The sequence below is a fragment of the Octodon degus genome, unplaced genomic scaffold (assembly GCF_000260255.1).
Source record: "Octodon degus isolate 3935 unplaced genomic scaffold, OctDeg1.0 scaffold00045, whole genome shotgun sequence".
In the NCBI taxonomy this organism is placed as follows: Eukaryota; Metazoa; Chordata; class Mammalia; order Rodentia; family Octodontidae; genus Octodon; species Octodon degus.
The window spans coordinates 7916275-7930367 of NW_004524621.1; the positions used below are offsets into that span (position 1 = coordinate 7916275).

At 44.2% G+C, this 14093-nt stretch overlaps 1 protein-coding gene across 4 annotated transcripts in view; it reads left to right on the forward strand.

Moving 5' to 3' along the window:
• Positions 1–10010, forward strand: part of Prmt2 (protein arginine methyltransferase 2) — a 34699-nt gene extending 24689 nt beyond the window's left edge. For 3 of the 4 annotated variants that reach the window (XM_023716039.1, XM_023716041.1, XM_023716040.1), the window contains 5 exons: positions 1749–1924; positions 6449–6578; positions 7476–7612; positions 8611–8782; positions 9414–10010. In XM_023716039.1, coding sequence (XP_023571807.1) covers positions 1749–1924; positions 6449–6578; positions 7476–7612; positions 8611–8782; positions 9414–9446 — 648 coding nt within the window. In that variant the 3' untranslated portion in view covers positions 9447–10010. The remainder of the gene's footprint in view (positions 1–1748; positions 1925–6448; positions 6579–7475; positions 7613–8610; positions 8783–9413) is intronic. The other variant, XM_023716042.1, reaches the window with a different exon arrangement.
• The last annotated feature ends 4083 nt before the right edge of the window (positions 10011–14093 follow it).

Consider the following 14093-nt stretch of genomic DNA (forward strand, 5'->3'; position numbering starts at 1 on the left):
AGACAGGCTCTGAAGCATGATTCATGTGTTTAGATGATAAATTGGATTTCATCAAAATTAAAATATGTGCTCTGCAGAAGATCATGTTAAGAGCATGAAAACGTAGACTAAGATTAAGAGGAAATATTGCAAGTCACACATCCATTATATACCCTAAATATAGAGTTTTCAAAACTGAACAGGAGGAAAATAACCCAAGGTACAATGGGTAGGAGACCCAATCTCACCAGAGTGAACATACAGTGGCAATCATATGAAAAGAGTTTAAAGGAAAATGCACCTTAAAACCACTATGAGAAAACAACTGATGAGGGATGGCTGAAATATGAAAAACACAGCTGTACTAAATGCTGGCAAGGGTGTGGAGCAGCTAACCCTTGTGGATGCCTTTGGGAATCACTCTGGGCAGCTTTGGGTTCCTCCAGTGTGTTGCAGCACTTACTTGCTTTGTGACCCAGAGTCCCTTCCTGGGTATTTACCCTGTAGAAGTGCAAGCTTAGTTCCCATGAAAACCTGTATGGAATAACTGTAATTGCCAAAAAGCTGGAAACCGCCCAGGGGTCCTTTACCATGTTGGTGGGTATACTGGCACATATGCACCATGGAGCGAATCCACTGAGTGAAAAAAGCTGGTCTGAAAGGCTCCTTACCATGTGACCCCATTCGCATGCCATGCTCCAAAAGATAGCACTGCGGGGTGGAAGAGGTTTCCAGAGCCTGAGTTGGGGAGGGACTGGCCCCTGGGAGGCTGTTTTGAGGTAATGGCTTGTGTATGTTGTCTGCTGGTGGGTATACAGATGTGCACAAGTGCTATATAATAAAAACGGTCAGTTGGCTCTATGATAACAAAAACGAAAATTTTTAAGTTATGTTTATGAGTATGCATTTCGTGTGTATATTTGCAACTGTTAAAAATACTTGGAGATAAATTTCAGGGTGATAATAATAATACCTACTGGGTGCTGAGTTTACTTGTGATTTTTAGTTTTGTTTGTTTTTTACTGAGTTTTCTAAATTTTCCATACTGAACCTTTTATTGTATAATAAAAATCTGCTTAGATTTTTTTCTTTTCTTTTTTTTTTTTCAGACAGTGTCTCACTATGTAGTTCAGGTTGATCTTGAATTCATTATGTAGTCTAGCCTGGCCTTGTTGAACTCTCCAGGATCCTCTGCCTCAGCCTCCTGAATGTGGGATTATAGGCAGGTACCACTATGCCTGGCTAAAATATTTTTAGATAAACTAAGAAAAGCAGAATTCTCTTGTCTCCTGGGTCTGAGGACCTCTAGACTTGGGCCCACCTTGTTGCTCTCTTTATTCCCCAGTTTGGAGTGAATTCTGGTCAGACAGGCAGTTTGGCCTTGGGGCTGTGGGTCCTCTGTCATAGAAGTGACCCATTCACTTTCCTGAGGGTGGGAGATAGAGTGCACCTATGCGCCTAATTTTAGTGTCTAGGAAGGACCTCAGGTCACCTGCCTGATTTTCCAGGGCTTTGTGAAAGGTTTTAGTCTCAGGGTTGCAAACATTCTGAAAAATGCCTTGGACCAAACTGATCCCATCCAACAGGAGGGGATGCCTTGACATACATCTGTGATTCCAGTCATGGGTGTAGAACAGACCCTCCTGTTCTTGCTAGCCTGGTCTTAGTAATGTGAGGTTCAGATAGGAACTCGCAGGTGGGCTGTCACTTTGTGACCCTGGCTGAGGAACCCTGGTGACATATCTCCATGTGTCTCACCTTGCATGCAGTTTGAATTCATGATTGAATCCATCTTGTATGCCCGGGACGCATGGCTGAAGGAGGATGGGGTCATCTGGCCGACCACCGCTGCCCTGCACCTGGTGCCCTGCAGCGCTGACAAGGATTACCACAGCAAGGTGCTCTTCTGGGACAATGCCTACGAGTTCAACCTCAGTGCGCTCAAGTAGGTGTGCATTGTGCAGCTAATCCTGGAGGGAGCAATTTGCCACTCTGGGCTGCTGGCTGGGAGGGAGGCACTGGGCCAGTCACACTGGGCTGACAGCCTTCCTGAACCCTGCCTCTATGCTTCTGCACATACTTGTGGCTTCTCAGAGGTCATCCTGGTAATCCCTGGGAAACAAAGTTGTAAGGAAACTTTGATCCTATAATCCAGGATGACTATAGGAACCTTGCTGGGATTTTACACTGCTTGCTTCTCTGCCCTGGGCCCTGGCCACACCATTTTTTATCTGTGAGATGGCCTTTGGGGAGGTCCTGTAGCACTGTGCTCCTGAGGGAGATGGCAGAGGGGCAAGAGCTGGGGCAGAAAGTCCCACCTTCAGGATTGGGCTCCCCTGAGTTATTCTAAACATAACCTGCACCCCAAAATTTTGCACATTGTTTTTAGAGATGAGTTAGGAATTGAGATGTCTTCAGATTAAGTTCCCAAATAGAAAAAAAGTTAGGTTTAAAAATTAGGCTTTTAAAAATGCATGAGTTTTTAAAACAAGTGTTTGTTCCCACTGAGAGCTATAAGCATCCTCTCTCTCTCTCTCTCTCTCTCTCTCTCTCTCTCTCTCTCTCTCACACACACACACACACACACACACACACACTCTGTGTACTGGGAATTGAATGCAGGGTGTTTGTACTGAGCTATGTAACCAGGGTTTTAAATGTTTTAGTTTGAGTCACTAAGTTGCCCAGCCTGGGCTTGAATTTGATCCTCCTGCTTTAGCTTTCCAATCCTAAAGTGCCAGGATTATAGGAGTGTGCCATCACCCGTAGCTGCAAGCTATAAATCTTTCATCAGTGTAGGAAAATATATTGGTGGTTTCTAGTGTTTTGCAGTACTCTGAAATAATTGCCTTTCTGGTTTTCAACACACAGACACACTTTCAGGGTTGAGCCTTTGGTTCCAACTCAGGTGGTTTGTTGCTGAGCTTATTGAGTGTAGCTTCTGTTGGGAAAGGGATGATAAGAAGGTGCTGTGGATGTTAGGGAATGGCCCCATTCACCAGGAAGTACTGTTGCAGATATAGGAGTTCAGACTAGCCCATGCAGAATGGTAGGAGGCCAGCTTTCAAGGGTTGGCAGATGGGCTGGGGACCAGTTGATCATCACCTCAGTGCTATGTCATAGTTTTTTAGTCCTCATGTCATAGATCTGGAATCTTTATGTATGGGGGATGGTTTTGTTCCCAGGTGAGCCCAGGTGTCAAAATAGAGGACAAGGGCTGGATACTTCTGGGCATACTTGGATGTCCCTGCAAATCCTTCATGTCAGTATCCTTTTGAGTGGGGTGAGAATATGTAAATTCAGGGTTAATTGGCCTTGTTTTGTCAACTTTTAACCAGACACCCCTGAGTGATTATATGCAGAGCTGAGAAGACACTTGCCCCAAGATAGCAAAGGATAAAAAGTCAGTCTTTGCTCTGCTCTTAGTTACCTATAGGCCCATGGTTCACAGCAAAAATGGCTTTTAAATCCCTGTTTATCTCAGGAAAAAACACAAATCCTGTTTTTAATGGGCAGCAGGTAAAGGCTCAGGATTCTGTTTCTCCATCCTGAGGTAATCCCTATGTTATGTTTCTTGTAAAAAATAAAATGATGAATAATAAAAATAAAATGTTGACCTGCTTCAGAGAAAAGCAGGTCACTGTTTACTCTTTAGGTGGCTATTGGTTTGAGATCCTGAGGTTTTTCCAACCCCTCACCAATACTCTGAACTTTTTGTTAGCATAGAGATGTTACATTCTTTTGATCAACCACAAGCTTGTGGGAATCATATCTATAGTTAATGATTTAAAAAAGGAAGAAAAATCTTTAGTTTTCAAGTAGCTCCCAGCTTTGTCTCTAGCCTGCTAAGTCAATATGGTGGTACCTAGGTACTTGAGAAGCATGTTGCATGCCAAACCAAAAAGTTTATTAGGACCAAATTTTGTGCCAGAATTTGTCACACACCAAATTTGATGAGTTTCAAAGGACTGGGGTATCAAGATGTGACTATATAAGAAACTTCTGGTTCCTTAGGTGAGGACCACATCAGCCTGGGCTTCTGCTAATACTTGTAGGTGAGGAGTTGGGGCAAGGCATGGGGCTTCTGGGCCAATTTTAATTGAGAAATTAAAGAAGAAAAAGAAAGAACAAATATAAAGGCATAAAATCTTCTCCAGTTAATGTATGGAATCATTGTTCCCTTAGTCAGAATCTCAGAGGGAGTAGAGGATAGGTCCTTTAAAAGGTAGTTGAGGGCTGGGGAGATAGTTCAATGGAATAAGTGCCTGCCTGGCAAGCACAGAGCCCTGAGTTCAATCCCTGGTACTGCAAAAGAAAAAAAGAAAAAAAAGAAAGGTAGTTGAATATTTCATCTGGGAGGAGTGGGAAGTTGGTCCCCAGATGTTAAGATCTTTGAGGGGCTGGAGTAATTGTGCACTGCCATGCCAGAACCAGAACGAGACCAGCAGGAGAGGGCAGAAAGCATGCAGCAGAGTATTTTAAGATGTGGCTCACAAAACAGGAAGATGAAGGCAGACGTGATGGAATCTGTGTGCTAGAAATCAGCAAAAACCACAATTTTTTAAAAATATTTATTTATTTTATTTTTATTTGATTTTTTTTTTTTTTTCTTTTCGGAACCGGGGATTGAACTCAGGTCCTTGCGCTTGCCAGGGAAGCGCTTATTCCACTAAGCCATCTCCCTGGCCCCTATTTTATTTTTATTTGTGTGTGTGTGGCCAGCTCAGCCCACCAGGGGGCAGGGCTGGCTGGCTGGCATGTGGTGCTGGGGGATTGAACTGCGGTCCCTGTGCTTTGCTAAGCTTGTTCTAAGTAGGTGCTTTAGACCACTGAGCCATCTCACCAGCCCCCAAAAACCACAATTATGAGATAGTAATAAGTAGGAGCAGTACTTGCAGCCAGATCTTAGACTCTATTAGGAAAGATGAATGCGCATTCCAGGCTATAGATAAATCACTTGAATGGTCATGCCACAAAAATGAGCGAAACGACTGCTAAATATTAGAAAAACTAGAATGGGTTTAAAAAAAATATGTTTAATAATTAAAATAAATGCTAGATGAGCAAAGAATAAATGAAAATACAGCATGTGTTTGTCCAGCAGCAGCTGCCTGCACAACCAATAGTGCTTGTGGGGCGGATGGGCATTGTATGCCTAGAGCTGCAGAGCGAGGGCCGAGGGCCTCAGACCCACACCACTCCCAGGGCTGCCCACTTGGGTTGGTCACTGGGTTGTGCAATGTGTGAAAAACTCAGCATAGGCATCTCTCCTACAGATGTATGTATCTTGCTATATATCACCTGATGAGTATCCAGTGTTATTTTAAAAAGTCATGTTTATCTAGGAGTATAATAGTACATTTGCAATCATAGTTAATTGGTCCAGGAGGTGTGACAAGTACCAAAAATAAGTACCAGTTGTTTTAGCTGGTAAGGGTAGCAAGTCACAAAGCAGTCAATACCAAGTTCTAGCTTGTGGACTGAGCACCAAATAAATGATAAGCACTGGCACGAAATGTGACAGATTTGAGCAGTGTAGGGTTGAGTACCAAGGTGTGACTTTATGTGATGGTAACAGAAATTGTTTAATAGGAAGTAAAACTGGCAGGACAAATGATTTATATAAAATGACTTCTGTTTTGCATTAGTATATGTTAATGTATATGAGGATAAAAATAATTACAGCATATCAAAACATAGAGCAGGAGGATGAATAATTGAAGATTTTTCTTTATACCTGTCTATTTTCCAGTTTTCTAAAAAAATCATTATTTTTATCATTAGAAATACATCATATAATCTTTATGAAAACACTGGCTGTGTTTGTTGTTCCAGAAGTTACTGCTGTGCTGAGTTTTAAAAGATTTTTTGTGGTACACCAGGTTTTTGTGGTGAATGACCTTGTGGCTAGAACAAACAGGAAGGCATAAAGAAAGGCAGCAAGGTTTGTCCGACATGCGTGGTGGACTCCCTGTCCATTTCAGCACAAGCATCTCTCTGAGGTCCCTACTGTGTATAACATTCATTAAGAGAATGCTATACAATTCTCCTATGGCAGCCAGAGTTGCTTTTATATTTGGTGTGTCATAGGAGATCCACAAAAGGTGCTTGAGACAAAATGGATTCAAAAGATAAAGAAAGCACTCTGAACACTAACCCTACGGGTTATGTGGTGAAGGCTGACATCCTTGTGCTCAGATCCTGGATAGGACATGAAAGGGAATTCCTGCTTACAAGTGAGGCTCAGGTTGGCCCTAGGGCAGCAGCTTTTCCTCTAGGAAGGTCCCACAGGGTAGGTCCTTTGGGACAGGACTTTTCGGGCAGATTTCTAGGGCTTCTCTGAGCCCAGGCACCAGACTTGGTGAGCCTCCTGCTGCTACTGGTTTGTGAGCTCTTACTTCTGTCGCATGTGTTTCAAAGCAAGATCCCTGTGATGACCTTGAGCCCTTCCTTTGCCCTTTTCCCTCAGATCTTTAGCAATCAAGGAGTTTTTTTCAAAGCCCAAGTATAATCACATTCTGAAGCCAGAAGACTGTCTCTCTGAGCCCTGCACCATACTGCAGTTGGACATGAGAACCGTGCAGATCTCTGATGTAGAGGTGAGGAGAGGCGACTGCTCCCTCGCTGCCTGTGACACTCAGCATGTGCCTGGCCCATCACAGGCCTTCAGCCAGTGTGGGGTATTGGTGACTGTTTTATCAAACAAATGAGTGAATTCATACACTATTTGCTATCAAATTTTCCAGTTTTTCCTTTTTTATGTTTCATTTTGATTTTCAAGTTTTCACATCATTTTCTTTACAGTTAATCTCAGCATCTTCAGTTATTTTTAGGTGTTTAATATTCTTAGCATCTTCAGAGTCCCCTAAGTTATATTCTGTGTGTTGTGGTACAGTATTTGAATTAAAAATTCTTCTGAGTTTTTAGTTACCATGGATAAAATTCCTGATGTATTTCCTGTGTGACTCCCACATTGGATTGGCCAGGTTGGTGGGTGGGCCATGAGGGTTCCAGCTGAAATCCATGCTGAGCAGGTAGCCTTCGCAGTGTTGGCAGGACTTTGGGGCTTGGGGAGTTGAACCTGAACCAGGCTTATGCAGTGGAACCTGAACTGTCTGCAGGGACTCTTGTATTTGGGCCTGGGCTGTGAAGCGCTGGGTTGGGGTGGACTTGTGGTTAGGGTTGGGATGAAGTTGGGCTGGAATTTGTGATTGGGGTTGTGTTGTGTGCGGGTTGTGGTTAGTTTGGATTGGGCTGGGGTTGGGTTAGGGTTGGGTTATGGTTAGTGTTGGGGTTGCAGTTGTATTTGGGCCTGATCTGCAAACTGTAGTTTGGGTCAGGTTTAGAGATGGGTGTGAGTTACATTTGGGCTTGGATTACAATTGAGATTGGTTTGGGGCTGGTGTATGAACCCTATAGGCTGGAGGCTAGGTGGGACTGGGTTTCTGGTTGGGCTAGGATGCATGGTCCCAAACACTGTCCTGTGCTTGGTGCAGACCATGCGTGGGGAGCTGCACTTTGACATCCAGAAGTCCGGGACACTGCATGGCTTCACAGCTTGGTTCAGTGTGCACTTCCAGAGCTTGGAGGAGGGCCAGCCACAGCAGGTGCTCAGCACTGGTCCATTGCACCCGTGAGTACCTGTGAGGGTACCTGGGGGGAGGTACACAGGGAGGGGGTGTAGAGGATGGACCACGCTGGTCCCCTTTGCCACCACCTCACATAGCACTTTTGCCCCAGAAGTGGACCCTGGGCCTCCAGTGCATGCATGGCAGTGTAGACTGCCTCCAGGTACTACTCCAGGTGGGAGTGGTAACATGGTTCTTGCTGCCTTCCAGCCTGTTCCTTACCTGGCATAGGCAGCAGATGGGAAATCAGGTGAGTGATGGGTGTCTGGGCAGTTGCCCTCAAGGTGATGAAGTCAGGGAGGAGAGAAAGAACAAGGAAGTTTGAGGAGAGAACAGACAGGGTCCCAGGCCAGCCTATGAAAAGTACTGGGCATGTGGGCCTCAGGCCCAAGGGGCTGGAGTATTTCCCACCTCCCTGAGAGAGAATCCTGCAGTATGTAACTCCCTCAGGATCACAGCTCTCCTGTTCACACTAAATTCGCCTCACAGAAAATGACAGTTTGGGAATTGGTGTAGTCAGTGTATGTCATTCTTTTATGGCTGTGAATAACCCTGGCATCAGCAGCTGGGGGAGAGCAGAGTGACTGGGTGTGGAACTGTCATCCAATATGGGTTTGAGCCCCCATGTTTCCTATCAGTGGGCTTCCTAGATGCACATTCTTAGCTCTGGGAACCTCAGAAGTCTCTGAAGGAATGTCCTTACCACTATATCTGTTGTGGTTTGAGCCACAATGGTTCATAAAGACTGTTTAGGGCTATAGATGTGTTCTCTTGGTTACACTGAGAAGTCAAGCTCTGTGTCTCAGTCTCTCAAGAAGGAGATAAAGCATCAGGGCTGGGTCACCCAAGGGCTGCATCATGATGGGCACTGGGCCTCCAGTGCATGCATGGCAGTGTAGACTGCCTCCAGGTACTCCTCCACGTGGGAGTGGTAACATGTTCTTGCTGCCTTCCAGCCTGTTCCTTACCTGGACTTGCAGATAACCCAGATCTTGTCTTGCAGCACTACGCACTGGAAACAGACCTTGTTTATGATGGATGACCCAGTCCCAGTTGACAAGGGAGATGTGGTCACAGGTTCTGTTGTGTTGCAAAGAAACCCGGTATGGAGAAGGCACATGTCGGTTACTCTGAGCTGGGCTGTGACTTCCAGACAAGACCCCACGTCTCAAAAAGTAAGATATTTAGTTGTAAAATTACGTGTTGAGGGTGCTGTCCTCACAAAACAGCTCTGGGTGGTGATAGCTATGGCAAAGGTTTTGTTCGCTTCTGGAAGGGTACCTCCCATTTTGTATCATTTTATTTAATCCTCACATAGAAAGTAGATGCTCTTACTAGCTTCATTTGCCCTTTCCCAGAATAGGAAGTGGAGGGTTCAGGATGGGAAGTCAGTTCTGTAGGCGACACAGTCAGTGAGAGGAGAGATGCACACAGGTGCTGGCAGGCCCCTTTCACACCTCATAGGCTGCACATGGTTTGGACGTGTGCTGGAGGCTGAGCAGCCTCTGTTTTCACATGTGAGGTGGTGGAAGAGGACAGCTCTGCCTGGAATAGGGTGTTGGGGCCTGCTGAAGGTCCTGTGGCCTCAGGGTGCAAGGGTTACTGGAAAATAAAGCAAAGAAAAATAGTGTTATGGATTCCCTTTACTTTTTACTACTGATTGGTGATAATTTTATGCTCAAAAGTTTAAATGTTTATTGTTTAAGAGATACCCACGCCTGAATGCTATTCTCTTGGCCAGTGTTAAATTACCATGAAATGCTAGAGAAATACTTTCGGTTGGGTTTGTTCTTTTACCTCTTACAGGTTGGAGAGAAAGTCTTTCCAATCTGGAGATGACCACCGACAAGCTGCTTAGGAAGCAGGGTGTGTCCTGAGGGATGAGGATGCATCTGGCTGCCAGCACACCCACTGTGAAGTCCATGCCTGTTTGTGCCACCCTGACCCCTTCCCAGCCTGGCAGGTGACATCAGGACCCTCCACAGGCAGGACCCCTTATTGCTGTTGCACAGTGTTGTCCTCTAGAGTAGGCTGTGTCCCCGGGTGTCTGCTCTATGCTGCCCACACTGCTGCCTGCAGGTGGTTGTGGCTCAGTGTCCTAGCTAGGTATAGTTCTAGCCTCCTCAGACACATGCATGCAGCCTGTGTAGCCTGTGGCCGTGACATTCAAGCATCATGTGTCAGTGGTGTCCCTGCTGCCCTTGACTAAGCCATTCCATGTGTGGAACATAGGGCTGTGGAGCAGGGTGGTGGGGAGCGGGGGCTGCAGTACTGCTGTGGCTCTGCATGAGAGCTGGAGGTCACAATGCATGTGAAGATCTCTGCATGGGATGGCTCTGTGTGTAGGTGTCTTCCAGGTAAATTATGTGTTGGACATAGTACATGCTCAATAAATATTTTTAAATGAAATAATGCTGTACATCCTATTTTTTTTAATATATTTGGTACAGGGTCTCACTCTGCAGCTTGGACTCGTAGTGATCCTCCTGTTTTCAGCCTCCCCAGTGCTGGGTTTACAGGTCTGCACTACCACACTGGGTCTTGGTGGCCAGCTCAGTGCGCCTGGGGGCGGGGCTGGCACAGCATGTGGTGCCAGAAATCGAACCCCGGTCCCTGTGCTTGCCTAAGCAGGTGCTTAGTCTGCTGAGCTATCTCGCCAGCCCTGTATATCCTATTTTTATGCATGTGGATTATTTTTCACAAACATGGAACTCAAAGTTTTGCTTTGTAACCCTTTCTCAGTATTACAAAGAAATATCCATGGCTGTAGTTCTGTGTCTATGATTTGCTTTTGTATCATTTTCCAAAATTTTGTTAAAATGTACAATGTAAACTGAAAGGTCCTCAAGTGATGATATAGAGATAGGCAACATCTCACCACATGAACGTGCACATACCCCGCTGTCAGGCCAGGTACGGTCACACATGAGTGCCTCAGGTGCTGCTCCAGGTGGAGCCCCAGAGCTGCTCATCACTCTTCCCTACTGCATGCCACACAAAGCAGCAGCATACCTGTTTTTCTGTGCCTGCCTTCCCTCAGGTCGGCTGTGGTCTGTGAGATTCATTCCTCCTTGTGTATTCTACTCTGTGTGCCACAGTCTGTATATTGTAGTTTACTGAGAGTAGCCATTTGTGTTGTTCCCAGTTCTTATGAATAATATGCATGTGAACTTTTTTGTTGTTGTTGTTGCCAGGGATTGAGCTCTAGAACTTGCTTTTTCCAGGCAGGCACTTATGTCACTGTGCTATCTCCCTGGCCCCTCTCCACATGTTTTTGATGTACATATACCACATTTCTACTGGGTACTCCCTGTGCCAGACACTGCCAGGTTTCTGAGCCAGCTTCATATTCCTTCTAGCTGTGCATGAGAACTCAATGGTTCTTGTCTTCCTGGATTTGTCCTTTTTATTTGACATTTTTCAGTGACCTGTGGCTTCAAGGTGGCCTCCCCAGCTCAGTGGTTAATGCGGTTTCATGTATATGTTGACTGGTAATTTAGATTTTTTTTTTTTTTTTTTACAGTATCCATTTAAGTTCTCTGACCATTTTACTATTAAGGTTGTGTACTTCTAACATTTTGTAGACATTCTTGGTATAATTCAGACTAGGAGTCCTTATCAGGTACATGCTTTTCTGAGTGTCTTCTATTTCTTGGCATAAATTTTGTTTTCCAATTTTCTCCAACAGCTTACATTAGGGTTAGGGTCAGGGTTGGGGATGGGGTTAAGGGTTTAGAATTAGGGATTGGGAGTAAGGGTTGGAGTTTGGGTTGGGGGAGGGTTGGGCGTAGGCTAGGGTTTCCAGCTCTTTGTGGTCTCTGCCTGTGAGTGGAAGGGTTGAGTGATATTGTAAATCTCTTCTATACTTGGATGTTTTACACACAGGCTGCACCATGTGTAAGGATTCCAGGTTCTTCCAATCCTTATCAATACCTGTTAAATTATTTTGATTGAGTGCTTTCATAGGACAGAAGGGAAATCTCACTGTGGTTTGAATTTGCTCTGGTTTTAATTAATGGCTGAGATGCTAAACATTAATTGGGCTTCAGCTGAAGGAGCCATTGCTGACCCAAGAAAAGGAAGATCCAGCTGCTTGCAGAACAGAAAGAGTAGTACACCTTTATGGATTTGCTTGGATATGCTGAGTAATTTCCACTGGCCAGGAGTATGGTTCCAGGAACTATTTCTTAGGTGAGATTTGGTCCATGTAGTGCTTGTAGTCAGCTCATCCTAGATTCTGTTGAATTTTTTTGTAGTTGGCAATATCATCCTAGTCATCCAGTTGGGCTCCAAGGTCTTCAGGTGATTGGATGCTGTAGCTGATGACAAAGCAAAAGGATAGGAACAGAAGAGAGAAAGGGAGAAAACACCAGTTCAGTGGGCAATAGGCCAAGTTAACTCCACATTATAATCTTGGACTAAACATTTTTTAAATGATTTTAAATGAAATAGACCATGTGAAGATGGGAGGGGATCCAGGGATGAGAGAAATAGGTGGGAGGGGGAAAAGAAGTAAAATAGGATCAAAATGCGATATATGTATGTGCTAGTACCTCATGGTGAATGTGTTTGTGATATATAAAAAACATACAAAAACGTGGTTAACAAATCTACATATAGAGCTAAGTAGAATCTGTCCCAAGGGTTAAAAGACCAATAGGGACAGACACAGTCTGAAGATGGTATGTCTGCCTTTATCCCAGTTCAGTCTGTCAGGTCTCTGTAGGTTTCAAGGGGTCATTGTTCTTAACAAGAATGGCCTTCATGTCCTCAGAAGTAACCCAAGCAGCTGATATCATAACTCATATGATACAACTAATTAAAACACTCACATGATCATAACTCACATAACTCAGAGGTGATACAGCAAAGCTAGTGGGACACTAATAATTTATTATACAGATATGTGACCTCTAATATGGCTGTTTTTTGTTTTTTTTTTAACTTTATTTTTTTTTTAACATTTATTGTGTGTGTGTGTGTGTGTGTGTGTGGCCAGCTCAGCCCACCGGGGGGGCGGGGCTGGCCAGCATGTGGTGCTGGGGGATCGAACCGTGGTCCCTGTGCTTTGCCAAGCTTGTTCCAAGTAGGTGCTCTAGACCACTGAGCCATCTCTCCAGCCCTGGCTGTTTTTAAGTTTACTAAGACCAAATGAAGCTAGAGGTCTTAAGTTTTTCTGACTTATTGCATACAAACGTTTTGCTTCTGTGGTTTGATTAGGCTGTGTTGGTGACACATGCCATTCTACAGAAGGTAATTGACTGCATTCAGGGATTTGTCATCACCATCTCAGCAAGGTATCCCTGTCTCAGTTTCCTTATATCTTTCCCTTTTCCTGTTTCTATTTTTTCTTTCCTGAAAGTAGATCTATTTTAGATCTTTAAATGTGTCTCATAGCATCTCTGCTATACTTACATATTTTTTGTCTTTCTGGCTTTGTTTTCAATATTTGCCTCAATTCCATTGCAGTGTAGTGCTTTCTTAAACTGAGTAATCTGCAGTTCAACTCATTTGCTATTTAATTTTATTTTTAGTTTATATAAATTCAGTGTTTTCCCCAAGTCTAATTGATCATTTTTGTCATTTTAGTTGCTCTTGTTTCAAGTCTCTTTTTCCTGTAAGATACAGAATACACTTATATTCCATGAATGTAATTAAAGCACTTGAAAAAATAAAACACTTGAACTATTTATTGAACAGTGTAACCCTGTTGCCCAATGTTTTCACTGACATTCATTAGTAATATGTTTTTCTCACATGTATTTTACAGCTGCTTTTTTTTTTTTTTTTGAGCTTGTAGCCTTTGAAACTATGTGAATTGTTAGAAACACATTATGAGATGGCTTATTTTGGTCTGTCCAGGCCAGGGAACTCAATTCCTAAGATTTTAGGACCATACTTATAGCAGGGAGTCAGGTAACCTGTGTGACACAGACCTGCCTGGCAGCTGGGGATGGGCAGACAGCATGTTCTCAGTGACCTGCCCTTTCACAGTCCTGGAAGATACATTCCCTGGATGTCTTCGCACGAAGGGCTTATCTCTTGCTCACCTGCACATCAGTGGGTAGGCCATTTAGGCTACCAGATTCAGGAGAGGATCTCATAAGATGCCCCTCAGCAAAGCTAGGCCCTGTCTTGTCTTTATAGCTATTGAAGTGCAAGCTCAGATTCACTGGGATTTCACAAATTCTCCTAGTGTGAAATAAAGCTTCAGGTAATCATTGTCTATAGCTGTATTTTTTGATATTCCATTTCCATTTCTTATCATCTTTTTAGATTTCTTACTCTTATTTCATCCCAATAATATGATTTATGGTATTTTAAACAATTATCAAGGGGCTGGTGAGATGGCTCAGTGGTCTAGGGCACCTATTTAGAACAGGCTTAGCAAAGCACAGGGACCGCGGTTCAATCCCCTAGCACCACATGCCAGCCAGCCCTGCCCCCTGGTGGGCTGAGCTGGCCACACACACACACACACACACA